The sequence below is a fragment of the Trematomus bernacchii genome, unplaced genomic scaffold, assembly GCF_902827165.1.
Source record: "Trematomus bernacchii unplaced genomic scaffold, fTreBer1.1, whole genome shotgun sequence".
Taxonomy (NCBI): domain Eukaryota; kingdom Metazoa; phylum Chordata; class Actinopteri; order Perciformes; family Nototheniidae; genus Trematomus; species Trematomus bernacchii.
The window spans coordinates 684,942-710,693 of NW_022987732.1; the positions used below are offsets into that span (position 1 = coordinate 684,942).

The window sequence follows — 25,752 nt, forward strand, 5'->3', positions numbered from 1 at the left end:
TGAAAAAGGTCTTACCTTGTAATAGTATGTCCAGAGCGTCTTCTTTTACAGCCAGCTCCACTGAGTTGCAGTGCCTTTAAAAAGAAAGACAGTAGATTTGTAGGCATTCGGCTCTTAAAAACAATTACTACAGCAGGCTATAAATATTCAAAAGGACTTACTGTAGTAAGCTGTATCCGGTGTCAAAGTGTTCCAATATACACAAAGGTCCTTGGCTTCTCAGTGCTGCCTTAAATTCTGTGTGGACAAAAACCTTAGTCACGATTACCTTAAGTCAGCCTAAATAAAAATGTCTCGGCGAGAACATATCCAGGACTTACTATGAAGATGGGATGGAAGATGTTTTGGGGACACCACATCCTGAACGACGTACTGGTTGATGCCTCCAGACTTCACCAGGTCACCCACACACACGGGCACAAAAAAGTCCCACGACATCCCTGCGTCAAGCAGACAAAAACAGTTTACTAAACAAGCTTACATAGTTGCGTTATTTGATTATTAACATCCAGTTTAAGTTCTTAACAGTAATCCATGTGCTCGGTGATTCCCAGGCCGCTGTACTTCTTCAACCTCAAGAAGTACTTAGATATTTAGATACTGGCAATACTGTGTAGATTAGTATTGCCGTGTCTTTACTTGAAGTGACTGAAAGACTTTAGCATAGGATCCGAGTAATTCTTCCACCTCCGCTTAAACTGAATCCTTTCCTCGCCACGATATGTTAACCGTTACGTTCCTACAGGTTTGATAGAAAGTAACAGCAGCTTCGATCACTAAGAAATATGTTTTAGTCAGTACGTAATGCTAACTGGTAAGCTAAGGAGCACACAACTCAACACTAACCTTCAAATGATACAAGACGTATGATGTATTTATGAAAAGTGAATGTTGTCGATGTTTTCTAATCCGTATTGGTGTGTTGTTGTGAATTAAGCTAGCCCCACTAACAGCTAGCGCTAGCAAAGTTAGCAGGGTAGCTAATTTTAGCTGCTAACTGTTTTGCTTCATTAGGCGGCTGTTATTTAGCGAGAACCACTGAAGCTACACTTACCTAACAACGCTGTTGAACTATCTTAGAAATATAATGCTCACCTCTAGCGGCTGTTGCCCTTTTATCCACGATGAAGACCTCTGGAGACTGAAGGTGCAGCTGCTCTGTCCGCGGCTCCTGGCTGTTTGAATCTGCTTTTCAAACTTTCTTTTGGACCTCGCGCCAAAACGCTCTGACGTCACACGTTAACGGGGGGGCGTTTTACCCAGCACTGCCACCTACTGGACAGATGTGAGCACTGCATCAGTCACACATTGTTTTATTTTAACGGGTAACTTTTTTAACCGAGGTTTAAAGACTCACAGGCTTTTTTTTAAATTATTTGTATTTAATTGAATTCTTAACTCTCTTGCTCTTGCGAAAAACAGGAGGAAATGTAGTTAAAGTCACTTCAATTGCTGTTTTCTTTCCTCATATGAGATCACAAATGATGTCTGTATTATTTGAATGTGTCTCTCTTATCAGTTGTATCCTTTATTTCCTCATTTCCATTCATGTATTTTGTGCAATTTAAACGTTAGGTTTATTGTGTACTTACTTGTGCTTGACCGTAAATGTATTTTTTTGGTATTTACAAAAAAATAATGAATTACAAATGTTGATATATATTTTATACTTTTTTATATATCGTTCTATTCATAATTTAAGTCATTGGCTCCTGTCCTACTAGTACTGTAGTTTTATGTAGGCATATTCCTTACACATAAATAACCGACTTGGCTTTAATCATATTCTTCTAAAAGTTTGGTGGAGATAAAACAATATGAAAACACAGAACACCACATTTAAAATTCAGAGCTTGTAGGACCGACGATCTGTTGCAAACACACACAGGACACAAAGGACCACAAAGGCACGTTTTTTGAGGTAGTAGCTGTATTCAAATGATTGACAACAATCACCCCCTCTCCACTGTACCAATGTTTCAGCTACAGAAATGACAATAGTTTTTTCACAAAATGTCTTACTTTCTATACAGCACTCAGTCAAATGTTAAAATGAAATAGTTGAAGTCACTACCCACTGATTACTAATACTCTCAGGGTGCAGCGTTCGTCTTCATGTTCTTTTGCCCTCTTGTTTTACTTAAAACATAAAACTAGTGTTCCAATGCTAAGCACAAAGAACTAACTATACAACAAAGCAAAATAAAGTATCCATGGTCTAACTGTTTTCAGAGATAATACTTACATTTTGTAATCATACATGTGACTATAATATAAAGTGTTTTTGACAACTTGTAAATGTTAAACCATTAGGGGCAGTCGTAGTGTTTATAATTCAATCAAGTCAAACAAAATGTAAAAAAAGGAATAAAATAAGAGCACCAAAGGTAACAAAAAAAGCAAAAAATATGGTTAACCGGTTAAAAAAAAAAAATCAATATTTAAATACACTTGTAACCACTTGGCTCCTTCACACGCACTGCATCAGACCAAGGCAAATTACGTAAACGGAAAGAAAAAGCACCAAACGTTAAGGAATATGAGAAACAAAAACTCTACTGTAGTAACTAATGAAGAAATATTCTTCTCATCTTCAATGATCAGTGTCCACGTTTTGTTCCAGTTCTTATTTTCTCTTTCTGTCTTGAGAGCATCGTGGACAATACCTGCACAGAGGAGAGATGAAACACATGTAGGTGACTTGAATAATTGATTACCAATTCACACTCCAATTCACACTCCAATTCACACTCCCATTGTTCACATTGGACCTGGGGACAGTCAACAGAGTTTCTTACCATTTGCCTCTGGGTTTGGTTGTCAGGCCCACGCATGCAAAATGGAACCACTCAATGGAGCACTAGAGAGGAGACAAAAAGAAAATGTGCTGTTAAGTTTTCATGCAAATGGGGCACTTAGTCCAGACACAACGAGGGTACATGCATTGTTTTTATACGGGAATTGTCCCAAAAAGGAAATTTAGCACAAATGTTTTCAGAAATTCTAACTTTAATCTTTTCTGTAACAAGTCATTATTTTGCCTATGGATATTTCTATTATGAATGTTTAAAATAGTCTATAGAGAGGCAAAGTCCCTCCCTTTCCGGGGGACCTCCATGGGACCTTATTTAGGAAAAAGTATGTATTGAAGTCAATGGAGAGAGAAAGATTATCTCTCGATCCCGTTTGAATTGTGCCACGAATTACACACATGATGTTTGTCAATTTAAAAGATAATTTTGAAAGTCAAAAAAATAAAAATGTGTCGTAAAACTTTGAAGTAACACTTTTTTTTGTGTGAAACCACTCAATGACCTACATCTCCCGTCTCGCACCACACACCAAGACGGCCGTCACGTTGGCACATTTCACTTCATTCTTTCAGAATGAGGCGAAAAGTATTAAAAGAGGTGAAAATCACTCCAAGTCTGGGCCTGTTGAGAGCTGTACATACACACAAGGGGAGTTAGTCGGTTCGTAAGAGCCAGCATGCGGGACCGGGACTCTGGGATTTGTAGTCTTTCTAGTTGCGTATTTTTCATAGTCTTATACTTCAACAGTTTTACGACAAACTGTGACTTTTTTGACATGGAAATTATTATTTAAGATTGACAAACATCATATGTGTAATTTGTGGCACAATTCAAACGGGATCGAAAGATAATCTTTCTCTCCCCATTGACTTCAATACATACTTTTTCCGAAATAAGGTCCCATGGGTCGGAAGTAGATGGGCGGGACTTCGCCTCTCTATGCAACAATGTTGTACTTGTATTTGAAACGAAAAATCTATTGTGAGCCAATTAATTTAATTCATCCCAGTTTCTTATCATTGTTCCTTTTCCTCTTTTGTACATTTTCAGTTCTTAATGTCACTAGCAAAAGTCTCCACTATCAGAGGACCAATTATACACACATATTTCTTTTGATGCAAAGCATTATTTATCGACAAAAACGTAAATAAATAAAGTAAAGAGCAATGCAAGCGACCTTTTGTAGCCTTTTTCCCGCCTAATTTAATATTCTCAAACAACATTCTTCCAAGTATTAACCCTGAATAATGGCGAAATATATAAAATAAGTTGGTAAATGAACATCCAAAGGGTACTTCATGGCCCTGGACTGAGACTGACGGGGCTGAGAAACCAAACTCACATCAGTGTTGTCGCAGCCGATCATCTCGCCGTAGGAGACCTGATGACACAGACAGTAGGTGGGCTCGTTGGGGTCCACCGGCATGTCCAGCACATCAGAAGGGTGCACGTTCCCAAAGTTAGTGGCAGGGCTGTTGAATTCTCCTCTGATGATTGAGAGATAATAATTAAATGTGAGAATGATCATTTAACGAACTAAAAATGTGTTACTTTGAATCTGAGAAGTCAAGACAGCAGGAATGAAGCTACACAACGTACGGCTGAAGGAGTTTGACTTTCTTCTGTGCACTCTTGGGGCTGCCATCTTCATCCGAGCTCTTCACTTTAGATCTGGTCTTGGCCGTCTTCTTTTCCTTCAGTCTGGTTTCAACTGGAATCACACAAGCACTTTATTATATATTGCATCGTTGGAGGAGCTTGGGTCATAAGATTTTCATTGCCATTTATACACTGTAGCTTATGTGCATATGACAATAAAACCTTTGAAACTTGAATGATATCATAAAGCTTGGATTTGGACTCCCTGACAGTGCTCTGTGCAAGGCAAATAGATATTAAGCAAATGAAATGGAAACACACTTTTCTTGCCCTTGCTCGAGGTGGAATCATAGTCCGTGCTCTCTATCTGCTTTTCCTTCAAGTCAGCTTCAAACCGAGCCAGGTCTGTGTCCAGACGTCTGATGTGTTTGTCGACCTGCAGAAAATACAACAGATTTATTATGATTATGACGACATTGTTTCCCCACTTATATTACCTAGAGATGTATATAAGAACACAGTTTATTTTAAAGATACTAACCATTTCATAGGTCTGCATGGCCAGTTGCACCTTATCATCTCCAAACTCTTTGCATTTACTGTAAGACTGCTGAATCTGCCTCAGTATGGACAGCTTCTGTTCAGAGGACAGCGTCCGGGCGTTGGCTGTGTATTCTTTAGCCAGAGAGTCTATCTGTCCCTTTAGATCTGAGAGAGAGAGAGACAAGTAGAGCTAAGTTAAGTTAAACTTCTTATACAACTCTTAACTGTTTGGTCAATGTTACTCAAACAAATACATAAAAGGAAATAAACCTACTTCTCGAATATACAGAAATAATTGCACTACTTAATTTTAGTGATACAGGAACTCCCAGAATATTAAAACATATAATTCACAAACTATTACACTGAATTGACAAACGTCAATTATTAGAATATTTGTTATTGTTAAAGCAACATTTCTAAAGAAATTAAGAGGCAATCCTGATGGTGCATTTGCACAAACAGTAAGAATAAACAATATAGCACGATATAGCACATTTGCTGTGTTGTAGTGGCACTACATACAATTACCATTAACATAAATATGGGAATAAATATGCACAGAGTAATTAACTAAAGTAAAGCTGAAATGAAAACAACTGTGCATAGCTCTTTATAAATATATTCATAACCACAATACTAGTATTCTACTGTGGATCAAGTAAGTTCTATCGCTCGACTCCACTTCGAGTGATAGAATTACTAACAAAGAATTACTAACAAAGCACTTATATACTAATAAAGGACTGGCTTATCTAAAGCCAGTTGAGTAGCACTTGAAATGTTTTAGCTCTATGAAACCTGATGTACTTATATGATTCCGTTTTCTTCAACTTTGTATCTTGTTGGTTGAATGCACTTATTGTAAGTCGCTTTGGATAAAAGCGTCAGCTAAATGCAATGTAATGTAATAATGTAATCAATGGCTTCAACAATGTTTGGCCTATGACTCCCTTAGGGTCCAAATATTGAGTATTTCCCACAAAAAGGCAAACATTAGTAGAAGAAGTAATTGATTCTCTACTTTCTTAACCTCGTTTTCATCTTGTGACCCCTCAGATTTGATTAGGGATCCCTTGCATAGATGCAAATATGAGGTTGTTTTAAAAGAGGAGACATGAAAGTGGGCTTTTACAAGTACAGAGAACAAGCTTTTTCACACAATTGCAGGGTTAGGATCCACAGAAAATACAGAGTTCATTTCTCTCACCCTCTGTGCGTTGATCTAGATCTCTCATCAAATTGAAGTTTCTCTGCAGCTCAAAGGGCAAGTTTTCTATGCCTGTTGTTGAGAAGGGAGACAACAGTCAGTATAATCCCGCCTTCAGCCAGATCAACATGAAACAGTGCAATAATAACAATAATGCATTTTAATTATAGAGCGCTTTCAAGAAACTCCAAGGCACTTCACAGAGTTAAAAAAAACATTAAAATATAATCAAAACAACACATAAAATATATAAAACTCATCATTATAACAGATTAAAAGCGGTTCTGAAAAGGAAACGTTAATGCAGAACGGCTGGCATAATTACGTGATGCTCGGGTTTAAACAACCCATAATTAAAACACATTTAAAATATACAAAACACTACATTGATTACGGATTAATAGCGGTTCTGAAAAGGAAACGTTGACGTGTAGAAGCTAGCTTAATCACGTGATGCACTAGGCTAACATATTAGCGCTTAAAATCAGCATTCACAATTTATGCAAATAACAACAAGACACACAAATACAATTATCTTTTACTTGTTTAATTCATCTAAACTAGGTCAGTCAAATTAACACAATGTAATCTCATATAGCATCATGTATCTGCTACTGGGAGATTCGCTATTCCAGGAAATAGTCAGAGCCCAAACCCGCTGACCGTTGGGGAAACGGTTACATGTTTCCGTTCCCCACACGGGTTGTTTCGAGGCTTCATTGCTCAGCGAAATACAAAGTATGAAATTAGATAAGTGGGATGAATTTTTTTAATGTGTTAAACGGTTAAAAAAACAGCTTACTGTCCAAATAATGCTCCAAATACATCCCCGCCGCCATCTTAGAAAATGTAAACAACACAGCTTCCGGTCCGGAATGGAGCTATCTGATTGGTTGATTCCACACTCGCAAGAGTAGTGGTGTTCCAGCACACATTCATATCCCAAGTGGTAATTTAATTTGAATGTATTTTATATATAACCAAATGTCTTTAACACAAGCTGGTAGTTTGCAAGTTTAAGTTTAGGAATATTTCTGCAATTTAATTATGATCACTTAGGACTTAATATTCAACATGTTACAATAAGACTTATACACACTTGAATTGTGTAGATTTGTTAATTTTCAATATCTGAAATTAGACAAATGTTTATTTTTTAAATGATGGTCAGTCAGAACTCAAATTCAAGATATATTGTCAGTCATAATTTCAATGAGAGAAAGACATTTGGACATTCATTTATTTGGTAGAGATATGAAACTATACTAATAATAAAACATTAGTTAGTAATTAGTAAGGTAAATGTCTTATATGTAACCAAAGAAAAAGGAGTGAAAGCTACAATTTGAAAAGGGTTTATTTATAGCTGGCTTGATAATGTTGGCGTAAACATTAAAAGGAAGACAAATCAAACAAGTGATGAGAAAGATATCTTAAAAGATTTATTGTTTCACAGATTTATGGAAGTAATCCCACCCTGCAATTAAATCAACAGACAAACATAATGAATATTCTTGAATACAATAAAAAGGGAGGACCCAATTTACGCCAACTAGTCGAATCCATTTGTACACAGGTATTACAAATAATATCCGACTGAAACATACAGTAACACTGTAATAAAACACCGTTTATCTGAAGAAATCTGGGTCCGTTAAGTAGCTCTAGAAAGCTCCTACATAATCTAGATAAATTCACCCCGCTGTACACAGCATCACTCTATTTCATTTTTCAACAGGCTTTGTAGCTTTCTGAATTTATTCTTTCCCATCCTTTTCTTCTCCTTCATGGGTGATTTCTTCTGTTTGTCAGCCGTTGATGCTTTCGATTCATCAGCTGTTTTCGCTGCAGGTTTCTTGGCCATGGCCCCTTTCACAGTCTCTCCATCCATCTTGGCTTTCTTTGCCTTTGTTGGTCCCGCAGGTGAGTCCTTTTTGCCTTTTGGCTTCACGATTGCCTGCCTTGCCTTGGCTGCCATTCCGTTGGTTTGGGGTTTTCCCTTCAAGCCGCCTGCCTTTCCGGGGACGATCGTCTTTTTCTTGGTCGCTGTCCCGTTGGTTTGGGGTTTTCCCTTCAAGCCGACTGCCTTTCCGGGGACGATCTTCTTTTTCTTGTCACCTTTGGCGGGTTTATTTTCAGGAGATTCTGTGACCACTGTTGCCTCAGGAGCCTCTCCAGTTTCCTCTTCTTCTACAAAACAACACAGGATGAGTATATGTTAAACAGGTTAACTAACATGGTTAAAGTTGGCATGTGATAGTTGGATAAAGCGTTACCTTTTACTACTGGTATAATTGGAACTACATTGGAGAATTTCTTAAACTTTGCCACAAAAAACCCATCCATGTTGTGGGTATGAGGGTAAAATCGGCGAGACAGTTTCAGAGTTGGATGGAATCTACGTTCCTTAAACCTGAAAAAACAAAGTAAGGGTTAGAGATTTTGAGAGTATTTGCCTTCAATAACTCAACTCATTGGTTATCTCCTTTACCTGGTGAAGCCTTCCTTGCCAAAGTCAAGTCCGCAGGGAACTAATTTGACGTTCCTTTTCTTTAAAGCGTAGTCCACCACCCATTCATTCTCCTCCACCTGGGAGAAGACATTTTGATCAGTATCCAAATGATTCTGCTAAAAACTCACACAAAATGTATAGCTGCATATACAGTAGGATTGCAGTGGTATACTTGTGCAACAGAAAAATAAAGGTGATACAACTACACATGTTTATTTAAGGAAAAATGCATCTAGACGGAGAAATCTCATCTGATCTCATACATAAATATAGGGAAGCTAACAAAGGGAATGTGTGGAAGTTTAAAAAGGAAGATCTTTCACCATTGCAACCCCTTAACGCAGAACACATACCATAATGGAGCAAGTGCAGTAGACTACATATCCTCCCGTAGAGGACTCAGCGTTGACGGAGTCGATGGCGGACAGAAGCAGTTCCTTCTGTAGGTGAGCAGAGCGCTGGATGTCACCTTCATCCTGTCAGGGAATAACAGGGTGGGAACAAGTATTAAACACTATTTAAAACCTACAGTAAGGATCTGTATGACCGTATGTGTGAACAGTGAATGTTGTTTTACCTTGCTGGTCTTCACAGCCGGATCTTTAGCGATGACTCCGGTGCCTGAGCAGGGAGCATCGAGCAGCACTCGGTCAAATCCACCCATCACCTGCAGGAAACAAATGAAATCAGTAAGTCAGAATACTGCCGAAAACTGTAGTATCAAGGCCTCTACACATGGGGGGGGGCATGACGAATAAACATGAAAATGTAGTTCCAACACTTGTTCAATAAATCAAATGTAATTGCACTGAATACTCTAAACTATTTTAACGAGTTTTTTTATAACAAAATGCTCTGGCTGAGTTTGAGTTCTCTCTGGTAAACATTTATGCAGCGTATATGTCCAGGGGTTTTATATAATCCTCTAAACATGATTGGCTGATGACTTTATTCACAAATCGAAAGCTGAGAAAACCCTACCGTTTTTTTTACAATTTAATATTTGATTTCTGGGAGAAAGCACTCCTCAGAAAAAAAACATTCACAAATATTTTTGACATATGACCGAATCGGACAGAGACAAAACATGCACCGTCTGTACAAATCTGAAACGTTAACGCTGTATTAACGTTACCTTTGGGAACTGCCTCCCATCGTAGTTGCAGACCACCGTGTTGGTGACGCCCAGACGGTGGATGTTCCCCACCACACTCTTCAGTCTGTCAGCGTTGGCGTCATTCGCCACGATCGTCCCCGTGTTTCTCATCAGCTGAGCTGAGGGGGGGAACATTCACATATATCGTTAAAAACTGTTAACTTGCATGCGAGTAAAACTGTCATTTGCCTTAATTTGCATTGCTCTACATTACAGCTGAGTCCACTAGTGTGACATTCAACAGTTGTTTCAGCTTTTACTTTCAGCAAGTGCACCAAGTAATCATTGATATCAGCTCAAATATAATCATTGTTTTGCTTTTCTTCTTCATGCATGATTGTAAACTAAATATTCTTGGATTTAGGACTGCTGGTTGGATTAAATAAGGATTTGAAATGACATGTTGGGCTATGGCAAACTATAATGCACATTTCACACCACTTTTAGATATTCTAAAAATCAACAGAAACAGATCAGTCGATGAATCTATAATGAGAATAATCATCTCTAGTCAACATTATACAGTTTCATAAGTTTGTATTTAAATGTCAGCACATCTTACCGATATAAGTGGTCTTCCCTCCTGGGGCTGAGCTCATGTCAAGCACTAACTCCCCCTCCTGAGGAGAGAGCGCCATGACGGGCAGGAAGCTGGAGGCTCCTTGCAGCATGTACTGACCGGACAGATACTCCGGGGTCGCACCTTTTATAAAACACAGGAAGAGTCACAGTTAAAGCTGGTTTGGGAAAAGGTAAACTCAGATATCCTCCACTCAAAGATACAAATCAATAAAGTCAGATTGTTGATGCTGAGACTTACCGACGGGTACCGAGGAGTCGTAGATGACCAAACCCACTTTAGACCATTTGCCCAAAGGGTCAAGGTTCACTCCTCTGTTGATCAGGGCCTAAACACGAAAAAGTTATGTTAAACATGAGCACTTGAAGGCAGCATTTGAGACTAGACAATAAAAGTGAAGTCTTTGACTTTTCTCTGAAATGTCACATTGTTGGTTCTGCTAACTGCATTTTTTTAAGTTGTATTGTTATGTTACATTTCTTGACATATAATGCAGTTAAATCGTGTACAAAATAAATAAATTACTACTTTATTCATGCTTTTTAATAAGTTAAATTGCAAGAAACTAGCTGTTTATTCCCTCTCTCCCACTCGGAGCACTAACCTGGGCCAGATCCCTCCTCCTGGTCTTCAGTGTGTTGGTGCGGATAGTGACAGGTCTGTGGATTTCATTCGCCTCGAGGAAATCAACCAGCTGTGAGCGAGAAAGGAAAAACAGATTGATAAATAAAAATTTAAAAAATCAGTGTATTCGCATTTTTTACAGAACTCAAAACATATGCAAAGTCTTGTAATTGTGTACATTATTCTGTTATAATCATGATGCAAACATCACAATGTGCTCTTTTTGGTACAACATGAGTGGGAACAATGAGCCACCTCTGAAAGGGGGAAGATGTCCATTAACTTCTCGAGGAGGAAGTGGTTGTAGCTGTAGTAAGTACACAGATCCTTCTTCAGGAGAGAGAGGTACTCGGCCCTCTCTTTCCCCTCTTCTCTCTGCTTTGTGAAGTTACAGAGCACTTCGATGTTGTCCTTTATCCTCTGATGGATGCTCTTCAGGTCCAGAGGCAGGATGCCTTAAAAAAACAGACAAGATTTAGACTTCTTGTAGGGCTGTGCGATTATGGCAAAAATCATAATCACGATTATTTTGGTCAATAATTGATATCACGATTATTAAAAACAATTATCCATTTACTTTGAAAACATCCATTTATTGAAAAATAAAATTAGAACAGTATGTTTTTAACAGTTGATTACCCTGAACTTAAAGTATAATTAAACTGAAAAACCAATAAAAAAATATATTAAAAATAATAATAATTACATTTTTTTTTTTTTTAATAAAAACAATAATCGTTTTATTTTGATTACGTTGTTTTCGTAATCGTTGCAAGCCAAAATCGTAATCGAGATTAAAATACGATTAATTGCACAGCCCTAACTTCTTGCATAACCAAATTTGATGTGAAAGAAACACTATTTTGGAAAGCCGCTCACCTTCTTTCGCACTCTCCTCTGCCCCGGGGAGCTTGAATGCGTCCATCTCATCCATGTTGGCTTGCACTGTGTCTTCCTCCTCATCAGAATCGGATTTCTTTTTCTTTTTAGCATCATCTTCATCACTGTCACTATCGTCATCACTATCCAGATCCAAGGCTTCCTTCAGCTGTTGTGCTTTCTTTGCTGCGCGCTCGATGGGAAGGAGCTAAAAGTAAACAAAACAAGGTCATTCATACTATCTTTAATGTACCATCGAACACTTTAATACACTCCACAACAACCAGGAGCTTTATTTTAATACATTAACAGTGAAGTAAAATCAGGGATTGTATCTGCAATCTGGATGATAACATTTGGATATTTATTTAGAAATGACATCCCAATTTTCAGTCATAAAGAAAGAAAAATATGTGGCAGAACTACATCACATACCTCTCCATCACTTTCTGCTTCCTCCTCTCCACTGCCATCAGGTGCTCCGTAGTCATCAACCATTTCATCATCGTCATCATCATCATCCTCCTTTTCTTCTCCTTCTTTGATTTCTACTTTGGCAGTCTTCTTCTTCTTTCCTTGTTCTTTTATTCCTTTCTTTGTCTCCTCCTCATCCTCCATCTCCAGATCTTCCTCGTTCTCCCAGTGTTCATCGCTGTCGTCCCCACTTTCAGCTTCTTCCAGTTTGCGCTTCCTCTTAGCTGGTGTCAACCATTCACTGTTCTCATCAGTGAATCCTTCAGGGAAAAGGTAACGGACGATAAACACCGTGGATATGTGCTGTGATATAATCACTTTAGCAACACTAGTTCAAGTCACACTCATTTAAAGTGGACCTATCATGCTATTTTTAGGCAATAGCATAGGTCTCAGATATATAAAAATATATAAAAAACATGTCTATGAAGTGTTTTGCTCAAAATACCAAACAGATCACCCATTCTAGCCATGCCTCATATCCCTCTATTTCACTTCCTGTATCAAAAGTGCTGATTTTGGGTATAAAGCTTTAAAAATAAAAAGAATTGCTAAAAAAATAAAAAAAGGAGGGGTCTGAGCTCTTGCGGGACCCGGCAGCTACCGTTTAAACTAAATACTGCCGTGATGAAACGCCATATCATGGATTATCAAGGATTATTTCTGAAACAGTATGGAGCTCAAAGGCTTTCTCTCTTGCCGGTTATACCACAAGGTGAGTTCCTTTTTATTTCCTGCTTCTTCACACACATGCTCTCCAGTACAGGTTAGCTCTGAGTGTTAGCGATGCTAACGTAAACACCGACCATATTACGTCCAAAACAGTCGGGCATTGTTTCTGATAGCAACGTTTGTGATAGGGCCGTGGGTCCACATTTCAGATATGACGTCATATCGGACGCAAATCTGGATCAGCTCCGTTGTAGCCCCGTTTTTAGAGATTTGGGTACGGAGGAAAAGAGAGAGGGTTTTATTTTCTGACGCTGCGTGAGTTCCCTGACACACCGGGGACACATGTTTATGTATAAAAGAGATCAGAAAGTGCATTTTGCATGATAGGTCCCCTTTAACTTGTTATTTTCTAGAGAAAACCTCACGTTCACAGAGACTGGTGTGCTTACCTTTCTTTGGTTTTTCCTGAGCGGCATCTTTCGGCGCTTTCTTTTTCAGGACTCGTTTTGCCGCTCTGTGAAAAGACAACAGGAATTAGCAACTTGTAAACGACTAAAGTTCATTAATGTTCAGAATAAGTCCACCTCATACCTCTTCCTGCTTCTGCTTGACAGACGTTTCGCTGTTGCTTCCTCTGCAAACAGAAATGAAACACTTTTAGAAACATAGCGATGCAGTCATTAAGATAAAAGCAGTTGAAGGTAAGCGTTATCCATCTTTATAAATCGGCTGGTAATCACCCTCAGGTATGAAATTGGCCAACTCTATCTCCGCTCCTTTCTGCTTCCTGGATTTTCTCCCCGGCCCTTTCTTCACGTGGGTGGTGGGATCCAATTTACGACCCATGACTCCAAATGACACTGACGATCTGAAATTAAGAAGAAAGTAATGTTTCATATTCCAATCCTACAGTGCTGTCATTGAACATGTAGAGAAGCATCTGTCTGTGGTACGCATTGACAACGTTATGCTGCAAAGCTCATAGATGTTAAATATTCCTACACATACATGGGGGGATTGTTTAGGGGATTTTCCTTCATGCTAATCTAACTAGAAACTACAAAAATGTGACTTTCCAGGTCAAGACTTTAAATCTAAATCTCAGTTTAACACACATAGTTTTCAATTAAGAAGATAGTTATAATTGGCTCTACGTTGACAACATTATAATGGAGCTCATACAAGAGCATCATTCTTTTTGCAATGAGGCCGACTTTGATATGAGCATATTAGCGTTACTCAGTTTACCAAAGATACACGTTTTAACCAACTATGGTATTTCATATGCAGAGGGGGGAAGTAACTAAGTAGATGCACTCAAGTACTGTACTTAAGCACAAATTAGGTACTTGTACTTCACTTCAGTATTTCCATGTTATGCTACTTTGTACTTCTACTCCACTACAATTCAGAGGTAAATCGTGTACTTTTACTCCACTACATGTATTTAATACCTTTAGTTACTTCACAGATCTGGATGAATGATGTGAAATATAATCAAGTGTTAAATCAGACTTTAGTTCCACCTGGAGTAAATCCACAAGCTACCCTGCAGTATACAAAGTCATTCAAACTAGCTGCACCTTTACCAGCTTTGAGAACACTTTAATGATCAATCATTATAAAACACATCATATATATTATTCTGAAATGGACCAATCTGCACAATGACTACTTTTACTTTTGGTACTTTAAGTATATTTTGATGCTAATACTTTTCTACTTTTAATTGAATAACATTTTGAATGCAGGACTTTTTCTTCTAACAGAGTATTCCTACACTCTGGTACTTCTACTTTTACTTAAGTACAAGATCTGAGTAATTCTACTTTTACTCAAGTACAAGATCTGAGTACTTCTACTTTTACTCAAGTACAAGATCTGAGTACTTCTCCCTCCTCTGCCAAAGATGCACATTTTCACTAGTTATAATATTTAATATGAATCAAAAATAACATTGCAGGCGACACAGCTACATTAAATATAATATTAAACACATTCAAATACTCTTGCCCTTCAGCAGTGACATGTTAATGACAGAAAAAGCAGTTTAGACACACATTAGCGTTAGTGGACTAAACGTCGCACCTCGTGTTCGCAAAACATCATTTAGAACTCGGTTATAAACACAGAGCGCAGTAATGTTCCCTAATGTACTCAACTACAGTTTCCCTCATACTCACCGCTGAATATGTTCCTTTTTGATCCAATTATTGAGTGTACGGTGTAAGGTAAAAACACACACGTGAGTTTTCCTTCAACACGTTGTAGAGGAACATCCGGCACACATAAGTGACGTCACGATGATGGCGATGGCGAATATGCGCGCACACGGAAACCACCGAGGACACATTTTAATACAAAAGATCAAATGTTATTGTATTTTTATAGAACTAAAAATGTAATAAAGCTACAATAAATATTTGTTTTCTTTATTGTAATTTGTATTGTATCTTTTGTATTTGTATAATTATTATTTTTACATTATTATTAGTTTATTATTTTAAGTATTAATTTAAAAAAGTATTAATTTTGTTTATTAATTTATTTTTTATTATAATTGTTGTCATTTTTTTAATTAATATTAATTTATTATTATTGTATTTATTATTTTGTATTAGTATTTTATTTTAAAGATACTTTAGTATAGTTTTATGTCGTTTCTTTCAATTAAATAAACCAAACAAGGGAAGTGATAAAGGTATAACCTAAAATACGTATTCAAAAAAATGTAGGTGTGTTTTTTGTTTGTCTTTCTTTTCCTTTTCACTGTAACTAAATACTACAGTGCTAAATGTCTCATAAGAACCACCAGTACTGGATACAAACGGTAGTTTAGTTCACTTTTATTGATAAGTCAAATGTTTGAAATGTATTTATTAGGATAAACCCCTTGAGATCATGCACCAGCTAGTTTTCAAGGGGGGTCCCGACAAAAGCAACCCATGACCTGAGGAGGGAGAGGAGACACACACTGACAGGCTGACGTGTACACACACACACACACACACACACACACACACACACACACACACACACACACACACACACACACACACACACACACACACACACACACACACACACACACACACACACACACACACACACACACACACACACACACACACACACACACACACACACACACACACACACACACACACACACACACACACACACACACACACACACACACAACTCAGGACAGCAACCTGTAATTAAAGCCGTAAAGTGCTGTAGAGTTGGGAACGACCAAAGAGGGCTGTGAACTGTTCAAACATTTAACATTGTTTAGCTTTATTGTTCATTTAAATGAGAAACAAACTAACTGAAATTCATAATTTGAAAAATGATTGATTCGAAAATAATATGCTACAGTACAGTACAAGTACTTCTGGTTTTCAGTCACTCTAGTGGCCGGTCAGTGCTTTGTTCAGACTGAAATATCTTAACTACTCCCAGATGTATTTTGGTGAAATTTGCTCCAGCCCAGTATATACCAAGTACCAAGGCTTCGTCATGTCTTCTACCAATGCTCGAGGTACCCTCGACACATTGGGTTTTCAAGTAACTTCGCCAATTAGACGCTCAGAGCAAGTGCTGGTGGTGACGTAGAATAAGGGGGGAAAAAACAACACCGGAGTTTTACCCAAGAGACTGCGGTTTGTGTCCCATGCAGGGGCGGACTGGCCATCTGTGTGTTCTGGAGAATCACAAAACGGCCGGTCGTCAGCGGGCCGTTGACGGCTGGCTCGGTTCGCTGACGGCCGGCACCGCGACAGAGGTCCACAGTTTCGCCGCAGCGGGGCTCCCCCCGCCCTCCTGTTGACAGTTCACGAGCGTGCTCTACCAATTTGTGTGGGCTGTAGTGATGTGTCGGTCGCGAACGAGCCGGCTCGAAGAGCCGGCTCTTTTAAGTGAACGACGGGAGCCGGCTCGCGCCCGCGAACGAGCCGTTTTTTTTTTTTTTTTTTTTTTTTTTTTTTTTTTGCTAAGTAATACAAGACAGAATGATATGATGATCTCCGCGCTACAGCTGCTTCGCACATGCATGCAGTGGCATGTAATATCCAAGGATTAGAGACTGTTGGATGCTGCTGTTTTGAGCATTGCAATACATTTATTTGTATTATGTTTTTTTATGATTAGAGACGGTTGGATGCTGCTGTACTGAGCATTGCAATATATTTATTTTCACTATGTTATTTATTTATGATTATCCTTGGGCTCAGCAAAGATTTAATGTCAGCTGTTGCTGTCTTTTTTTCTATAGTTAATACTGAAATAGAGCCCTGCTGTTTTGTCAGGGCCTTCCCTTAAATATAATTTTAAAATGTCGATACAGTAGCCCCTTTTTTTAAATGTCTATGCTTAAGTTTTTATAGGTGTTGCTATCTGCTTTGTGTAACGTGGTTCTACAAGCAAGTCTGTGCATTCATTGGGTGGTATCAGAGAGATACAAGGGTCTGTAAATGCAATGAAAACAATTGGCCAAAGCAAATAATTGATATTAAACATGTAATTTTTACTTTTGAATACTTCAGTACAAAGGATATATTGAATAATTTAAGTGATATGTGTACACATATAAATCATTAGTCAAAACAGGGCTACATTTGATTGAATTATAAAAGGTATAATATGTGGTAAACTGAAGAGCCGTTTGGGAGCCGAAAGAGCCGGCTCTTCTTGGTGAGCCGAGCCAAATGATCCGGCTCACCAAGAAGAGCCGGAATTCCCATCACTAGTGGGCTGGGCTGGGTTAGAGTCCAGGGGTGATTTTCAGTCCCAGTCCGCCCCTGGTCCCATGTGAAACTCAACATGTTGTTGTCATTGAATTTTTACTGTTTAATCTTACACACCAGGGTTTAATGCAACTGTAGTGTAGGGTCATAGTTTGATGCGCTGAGTCCTCACAAATGCCATTTTCATCAGTCTCAGCTGTATTTGTGTTGAGAGTATATCTACATATACTGTTTCATTCAGCTTTTTACGCTTCTTTTGGTATATTGCTTTTGGTTTATGTGGGACTTCAATTGTTGGTTTAATATTATTGCTATCATAGTGTTGCTTTTGGCTGCTTAACAAAGAAAAACCTCAGATATCCCAGACTGTACGCTAGGTGCTCACCACCAAAGTACAGACACACACACTTAATAACTAGCCAGTGAACACAGTGGAGCGTTGGAGCAGCTGAGAGCAAGATATTTCCATCACGCGGAGACCAGTACAGAGTTCATCAGGTGGCCAAAGGATGATGAAAAAGACAAATGTTTGCTTGCATGTTTGCCATAACAACCTTGTGAGGTGATCATTTCAAAGTCCTGTATTTGCAATGTTTGTTCTGCTGCCCCAATGTGGCCGACAGTGCACTTTGTTAAAGCAACAAAACCAACCTTAATTGAACTCAACAAAGTCATTTCTGCTTCTTCTGCCAGGTGTGCTGTGATCACAAGTATCCCTGCAGGTGGTGCCGGTGCGTTTGATTGTAAGGGGTCAACATAGTCATCCCAGGACTGGAGGAGTTCCTGAGTCTGTGTGAGGTGGAGGTGTACGGCTCTCGTCTGGATTAAGTGAAGAACTGGAGAAGTTCACAATGCAAAAGAAAACCAAAAATCACTTCTTTCTAAAATAATCTCCTAATGACATTGATTTCATTTTGAGAATGTTTAGAGCCCTACTTGCTTACATATTATACCAGGGGTATTCAACAAAAATTCAACGAGGTCCAGTTAGAGAAAATCTCCCCATGCAAAGGTCCGGAGCATCAAAATGTCTATCTTGCTTTATGAATTAGTGTGATATATATTGAAGTAGCCTGTAGCTTTATCAACGTCTGCATGTAATCAACAGCTGACTGCCAATCAAATAAAGAAAGTACAATTCATAAACAACAATATTTATTATCAATTAACATTGAACTATACAGATATAAAGTAAAGTACTGTGGATATGTGTAATGTTCCTCTGCATTTAAAAATAAAATAGAGAAAATAAATAAAATAGCTTTTGAAAATGTGTGCATCTTAAAAGTGCTTGATTTTAGATAAATAAAATAAAGTGTAGCAGCAGCTTGAGTTTCCTTTTTTCTTTGTTAACCGTTTCACATCATGACTTAACAGTTTCAGCCGATTATAGAACAATATCAGTCTTTACACATCATAACAATTGAACAGTTTTGAAGTTTCTCTTTCTGTCGCTCTTATATTGAAGTCCCTCACTCACTTTTTTTTTGTTCAGTGCGAGAAATGAGCTCGAGCTTGTCCTGCCAGGATTTTAAATCTGGGCTGAAATGGTGTCAGGGCCATTCTCATACACACATGCAGGTGCTCATTGGTTAGCCTGGAACGATATTTAGTTTTATTATTTTGATCCTGGTGGACTGATCATATTGGGCTCTGAGACTGTTTATTTGACCTCAGTTCTGACTTGAGAGGGAATGTTTGGTCAAACACTTTGTGTTTTGTCTCATAGTGGCATTTCACATTGGCACATTTAATGTCTTTCATTTTTTTAAAGCACGTTGAATTGCCTTGTGTTGAAAGGTGCTATATAAATAAACTTGCCTTGCCTTACTCCTCCACATTTATTTAATACCTTTAGTTATTTTACAGATTTGGATGAATGATGTGAAATATAATCAAGTGTTAAATCAGACTTTAGTTCCACCTGGAGTAAATTCACAAGCTACCCTGCAGTATACAAAGTCCTTCAAACTAGCTGCACCTTTACCAGCTTTGAGAACACTTTGATGATCAATCATTATAAAACATATCATATATATTATTCTGAAATGGACCAATCTGCACAATGACTACTTTTGCTTTTAGTACCTTCATTATATTTTGAAGCTAATACTTTTTCTACTTTTACTTGAGTAACATTTTGCATGCAGGACTTTTACTGTAACAGAGTATTCCTACACTCTGGTAATTCTACTTTTACTCAAGTAGAAGATCTGAGTACTTTTCCCACCTCTGCACACAGCATCATATAAACATATATTTCTCTTGCATTTGTACCTATGAGACAATATATACATAATATATTATATATATCAATGTGATAAACTAAATCCTAGTTGAATGAAACTGTTGGATCAGTGCAGTTATTTCTCTGTGATTAAAGCAATGGTTGCGCAAACCTGAATTTACAGGAATGTTTCATCAGTGTGTCCTTAGATAACTACTGGAACCTTGATCTGCTGACTGGAACTGGGTTCATGTGCCTGGGAGTATACTACATGGTATTAAGTGATTGGATGCTGATCATGATTATTGATTGACTTTGGGGGAAGATATCATACAAATAGCTCAGCTTTAAGGGCTATTATCTACAGACACTTCTTGAAGTTCTGAGATCAAGTAACTTCGACTCAGAGTTATTTTGTTGGGACAAAACCTCTATTCTCACAGGGAATCAGGGTAAGCATTTCAATTCTCATTCCTACTATTTTATTTAAAAATCTTGTATGTTTCAAACATTTTGTAATAATATTAATGTTTTGCAGCGGTGGAAGAAATATTCGGCTCCTTTACTTAGGTAAAAGTACTGATACTGCAATGTAAATTACTCCATTGCAAGGAAAATACTGCATTGAGAATGATACTTAAGTAAATGTTTTTAAGTATGATATATAAAAAGAAATCTAAATCCAAACAAATTTTCACATTTGAAAAGCTAGAACTGTGAAAAATGTTTACACCCAAAACTGTATTAAACAATTAGTAAAAGCAAAAACAGAAATTCTGGTTAATAATCTGGGGAGATTTACTCCTGGGATCAAACCGGAGGTCACAAGTAATGTAATGCACTTTTCAGTGACCTCCCGAAAAAACGACTGACAGACTTCAGCTCATCCAAAACTCTGCAGCTCTGCGGATAACCAGAACTAAGAAGAGAGAACACATTAGTCCAGTTTTAGCTGCTCTTTACTGGATTCCTGTTTACTTTAGGATTGATTTGAAGGTCCTCCTCCTGACATATAAGGCCCTTAATGGGCAAGGACCAAGCTATATTGCTAACTCCCTTGTCAGCCACAAGCCGTTCCTCTGCTGCTGGTTTGTTAGAGGTTCCCAGAAACAGCCGCAAAAAGACGTTTGGTGATGCAGCTTTCGTTAATTATGCCCCAAAGCTATGGAACAAAATACCTAGAGACATCAGGGATGCCTGCTCAGTGGAAGTCTTTGAAAAAAATACAATTTAGCCTTTTAGGAAGCAAACTCCTGCTCTCTGCTGCACTTTCTCAATGAACTCTGATGCATTTTGACCTGTCACCTGATTGTGTGTTGCACTATCCTCCTTTTATGGGACCTATCATGCAAAATGCACTTTTTGATGTCTTTCATACATAAATATGTGTCCCCGGTGTGTCAGGGATGTTTTGTATCTTGCAGACAGGTTACGAAAAATCATTTATTTCAATACACTTAGATCTGATTTTCATTTCTTAAATTATGGCTTTCAGAAATAACAAAAGAAATGTGTTTTATGTTAAATATATTATTTTAATGACTATCCTAGGTCTCATCCAGAATGATGAAACTCAGTGTTTTCCTTCTCATGCTCCTCATGGAGACGTGCTCTGCCTCCACTTATCGTGAGTATGAATCGTTTATATAAGACGTTTTCCCTATAAAACATAACAGGGAAGTGAACGTAAGGCTGTCCATTAGCAAGAAAAGCAGGTTTATACAAATTAAGTTTAATTGTCTAGATCAGTGGTTCCCAACCTTTTTTGTCTCGTTTACCCCTTGAGCTGGTCTCCATTCTATAAGAGCCCCCTCACTCATCTGTGATGATGCACATACATTGTTTCTTGTTAAACCCTTTACTAATCGTATTTAACCAAACTGCTCCCTAGTTGATAAGTCACCCTTAATACAAATGCATTTAATCTTGACCTTTACACTTATTCTAGCAGTTTCAACATCTTTTGTTAAGACTAGAGCTTTTAAAGAGAGACTCGACCTTGCTTATCTTTCGTAAACTTTGACAACCCCTGGTTGGGAACCACTGGTCTAGATTATAGCTTTAGCTCCAAAAAAAAGAGTTATGTAATGCATGAAATATTGTAATCTCACTGCTCACATTAGATACTGTATGTTTTGCTGCTCCAATAACTAGTTATTGTTATTGTGGTAATACTGTTTGAATGTAACTGTGAACACATCGCCATGTAAGAAATCCCAGCAAAGCGACACAAACAAATACAGAAAACACATTCAATCTCCAATTCATCAGCAGGTGTTCAGCGTTTGGAAATAAAACACTGCATAGACATTACAACACTGATAAACATCTTTATCAAGTTGGCAACACGTGCATGCTAAGGCAACATGCAGCAAATTCAGAAAGCGTAACCCAACTCACAATGGAATAGTTTTTAATGATCACCGTTCACAGATCTAACATCAAGTCATCATTTACTTTCTGAGAAACGTGCAGCATTTCTCTGTTTGTAGTTTGTGTTTTTTCTATTTTCTGTTTTCTTTAGTTGTTGTGCGTTGAATATTCAGGACCAGTTATCTGTTGGAATACTAATGTAGCTTAAACCATTTTCCAATGTGTGTATTATAATTATATATCGAACTGTCTCTTTTCTAGAAAACGTGGCGTTGCGTGGAAAAGCGACCCAATCAAACCGTTTAGAGAGCATATTTGGATCTGCCATCAACGCTATTGATGGAAACAATGACAATAAGTTCGATTCTGGATCGTGCACCCACACTGATGCAGAAAGCAACCCCTGGTGGAGAGTGGACCTGCTGGAGCCCTACATCGTCACTTCCGTCATCATCTCCAACAGAGGAGACTGCTGTTCAGACAGGCTTCAGGGGGCACAGGTCCACATCGGCAACTCTTTAGTCGACAATGGTGCAGCAAACCCAGTGTAAGACATTTCCTGCACACATTTTATTCATTTGTTTTGTGCAACTGTCTGAGCATTTTGTTTATCTTCTCCTCTCCCCTGTTAATTGCGCACCACCAGTAGACAGAGGTGTATTACGATTTCTTTACTTGAGTAAAAGTACAGATACCCTAGTTTCAAAATATTTCATTACAAGGAAAATTCCTGCATTCAAAATGTTTCAAAAAGTACAAAAGTATTATCAGCAAAATGTACTTAATGATTAAATGTACATATGTATGTGACATTTCTAGATATATTCATGCATTAAGAAGCATTTTACAAGTTTAATTGTATTTATATGATTTGACTGTTTTGTGACTTAAAGAGTTCGTCCCCTAGTTGAATTGTTAGAGATACATTTAGTTAAAAGTAGCTAAAGCTGTTTAATGAATGTACTGGAATAAAATTACATTGTTTCCGTATTTAAATGTAGAGGAATAGGAGTAGAAAGTAGAATGAAATGGAAATACTCAAGTTAAGTACAAGTACCTCAAAACTGTAAATGTACTACCCACCTCTGCCAGTAGATTCTCATAGAAACTGTTCCTAAATGTTTCAACTATGTCATTTTACTTATTTGCTTATCAAAAATAGAGGCAATGCTGAAGTGCGTTAAACTTGCATCGTCTTTCATATCTCGCAGTGGGTGCCCCCCTGATTGCAAAAAGGAGTCAGATTGTATAGAAGTCTATGATGAAATTACCAGTTACCTTTTATCTAACTGTTGAAGCCTTAGGGGTATAACATGTCATTCATGTTCTTCTTTCTTTCTCACTTTTGTTCTCTTTCTTTTAGGGTTGGTACAATTTCTACAGTAGAGGCATTGTACACTCTGACTTTCACTGATCGTGTGGAGGGACGCTATGTGACTGTGCGTATACCGGGTAATGGAAAGATCCTTAGCCTCTGTGAGGTGGAAGTCTACGGGTACCATGCCCCAACTGGTGAGGGTTTGGGATCTTACATAAATAATGTGTGATGAAAAGTCTATAACATTTTTTTCCTGCAACTCACTTGATGTATTACCGCTGGAAAGAGTGTACCCATTAGTTTATGATCTCAATTGTTTGTTTCAAGTCTTCTTCAATCCAGCATGATGTTCAAGTTGTAAAATATGGTCCCATTAATATGAAAAAGAGAAAGGATGTACCAGCCTTTCATGTCACTTATGATTACTAAAACAGGTCTTATTTTATTTCAAGTTTAATTTTCCAAAACTGAATGACACATTTAGTTAGTTAGTTAGTTACTTAGTGCAGTTGTAGTTCTATATAACTTTAACTATAGACTCAATATATTATAGACTACAGTTTAATGTACTTTACTTTAATTCCTATGTTCCAATAACAAATAACAATATGGTAGTTATTTGTTTATATATGGTGGGGTTATCCCTTTTATGTCCTTCATCCTGACGGCAAATTAAATCAAATCTTTTGAGAGTCATGGTGAAACAGTATAATAAAAAACAATCTGCATCAGGAGTCATACATGTTATTGATTTAACCTAAATCTTTGTTTTGTTTTTTTGTTGCAGAAGAGAACCTGGCCATTCAAGGAAAAGCCACACAGTCATCAGTGTATCAGGCTGCCGATGCATATAAGGCCATTGATGGGAATCGGTCCCCCACGTCGTCTTCGGCTGACGGTTCCTGCAGTTCCACAGCCCATGAATTGAACCCCTGGTGGAGGCTGGCTCTGCCCAAAACACACAAAGTGTTTTCTGTTAAGATAACCAACCGAAATGAAGCCCCCCAACTACTCGATGGAGCCGAGATCCGCATTGGAGATTCTCTTGTAAACAATGGTGCTGACAATCCCAGGTAACTTACAGCATGTCCTATAACAATACTAATATTAAAAAGTCACTAAATTGGTATTTTGTTGGAACACGTTTGAGGAACAATTATTCAGTTTTTCTCTCTCAAGTTTACCTGGTGACATTTTGGATTAAAACTCCTTACATTGCCAAGAAATAGGATTGGAGCGGGAATACCCTTCATTTATGAATGATTCCTGCAATGTGTTCTGATCTGATCACAGAAATGGACAAATACCAAGGTCGCCAAATGAAAGGCCTGATCGAGGGTCGTCAATTGTGATTCTGTGACATGATTTGAAAACATTTATTTAAACATTACTGAAATATAAATATTGTTCATTATCAAGCCCTAATTAAAAGATCTGCAACCAACATTCTAACAAAATAAAGCGTAGAAACCTAATGACGCTTTGAGTGCATGTTGAACTTAAAATGAAAAGCCTATTACTTCAGTAAACCCTTCCTGAGGTTAATGTAGTGATTTCTGCTTCTTCTACAGGTTTGCTGTAATCGACAGCATCGCGGCAGGTCAAACTACTGAGTTCGAGGTTCCCAACGGGATGGACGGCCGCTATGTTTACATAGGTATCCCTGGCAGACAGGAGTACCTGATCCTCTGTGAGGTGGAGGTGTTTGGCTCTGCACTGGATTAGCATTCAATGTAATGGATTTGCAAAGATGCTGTAATGTGTACACAAAGCATCCAAAATAAAATGTGCATCTTAAATGTAATTGTTTGCATGACGTCAAGATTTACTGGTGGAGATTGCAACAAAAGTCTGCCTTGACTTTTGCTTTTACACAGGACTTGTACACCTTCTGCGAATGTGCTTGTCTTATGTCATAAGAAAACAATCATAAATCAATCATTTAAAACCATTGAAAGCAATGGTTCTGAAGGCAAGTTTTTTATTTTTTTAAATACAGATAAAATAGACAAATATTATAAAAC

General features: G+C 37.9%; 4 protein-coding genes across 5 annotated transcripts in view; 1 reads left to right on the forward strand and 3 right to left on the reverse strand.

Annotated features, from left to right (window-relative positions):
• ncapd2 (non-SMC condensin I complex, subunit D2) overlaps window positions 1-1,191 on the reverse strand; it is a 41,389-nt gene extending 40,198 nt beyond the window's left edge. Inside the window, exons 1-4 of the mRNA XM_034145702.1 lie at window positions 1,096-1,191; window positions 321-440; window positions 162-237; window positions 16-74 (exon numbers count right to left, since the gene is read on the reverse strand). Of these exons, the coding sequence (XP_034001593.1) occupies window positions 16-74; window positions 162-237; window positions 321-438 (253 nt within the window). The 5' untranslated portion in view covers window positions 439-440; window positions 1,096-1,191. The remainder of the gene's footprint in view (window positions 1-15; window positions 75-161; window positions 238-320; window positions 441-1,095) is intronic.
• Window positions 1,192-1,912: 721 nt separating this feature from the next.
• ing4 (inhibitor of growth family, member 4) lies at window positions 1,913-7,068 on the reverse strand. Its single transcript, XM_034145703.1, has 8 exons — window positions 6,968-7,068; window positions 6,166-6,237; window positions 4,954-5,120; window positions 4,734-4,848; window positions 4,413-4,524; window positions 4,156-4,300; window positions 2,799-2,860; window positions 1,913-2,666 (listed from the first exon to the last, which is right to left on the reverse strand). The coding sequence occupies exons 1-8, from the start codon at window positions 7,002-7,004 to the stop codon at window positions 2,627-2,629; spliced, it is 750 nt and encodes a 249-aa protein (XP_034001594.1). The 5' UTR covers window positions 7,005-7,068; the 3' UTR covers window positions 1,913-2,626.
• A 514-nt stretch (window positions 7,069-7,582) lies between these two features.
• On the reverse strand, window positions 7,583-15,377 carry nop2 (NOP2 nucleolar protein homolog (yeast)). Its single transcript, XM_034145705.1, has 16 exons — window positions 15,246-15,377; window positions 13,803-13,930; window positions 13,654-13,696; window positions 13,512-13,576; window positions 12,352-12,650; window positions 11,917-12,124; window positions 11,293-11,492; window positions 11,018-11,107; window positions 10,654-10,741; window positions 10,396-10,536; window positions 9,813-9,952; window positions 9,255-9,344; window positions 9,031-9,153; window positions 8,657-8,754; window positions 8,442-8,578; window positions 7,583-8,355 (listed from the first exon to the last, which is right to left on the reverse strand). Exons 2-16 carry the CDS (start codon window positions 13,906-13,908, stop codon window positions 7,880-7,882), a joined length of 2,304 nt encoding a protein of 767 aa, XP_034001596.1. The 5' UTR covers window positions 13,909-13,930; window positions 15,246-15,377; the 3' UTR covers window positions 7,583-7,879.
• Window positions 15,378-20,381: 5,004 nt separating this feature from the next.
• On the forward strand, window positions 20,382-25,532 carry LOC117494767 (fucolectin-4-like). Of its 2 annotated transcripts, none has more exons than XM_034145725.1 (6): window positions 20,382-20,489; window positions 21,589-21,664; window positions 22,672-22,957; window positions 23,774-23,922; window positions 24,516-24,801; window positions 25,300-25,532. In XM_034145725.1, the coding sequence occupies exons 2-6, from the start codon at window positions 21,601-21,603 to the stop codon at window positions 25,451-25,453; spliced, it is 939 nt and encodes a 312-aa protein (XP_034001616.1). In that variant the 5' UTR covers window positions 20,382-20,489; window positions 21,589-21,600; the 3' UTR covers window positions 25,454-25,532. The 2 variants fall into 2 exon arrangements, with proteins under 2 accessions (XP_034001616.1, XP_034001617.1); XM_034145726.1 differs by lacking the exon at window positions 20,382-20,489 and adding an exon at window positions 20,589-20,607.
• The last annotated feature ends 220 nt before the right edge of the window (window positions 25,533-25,752 follow it).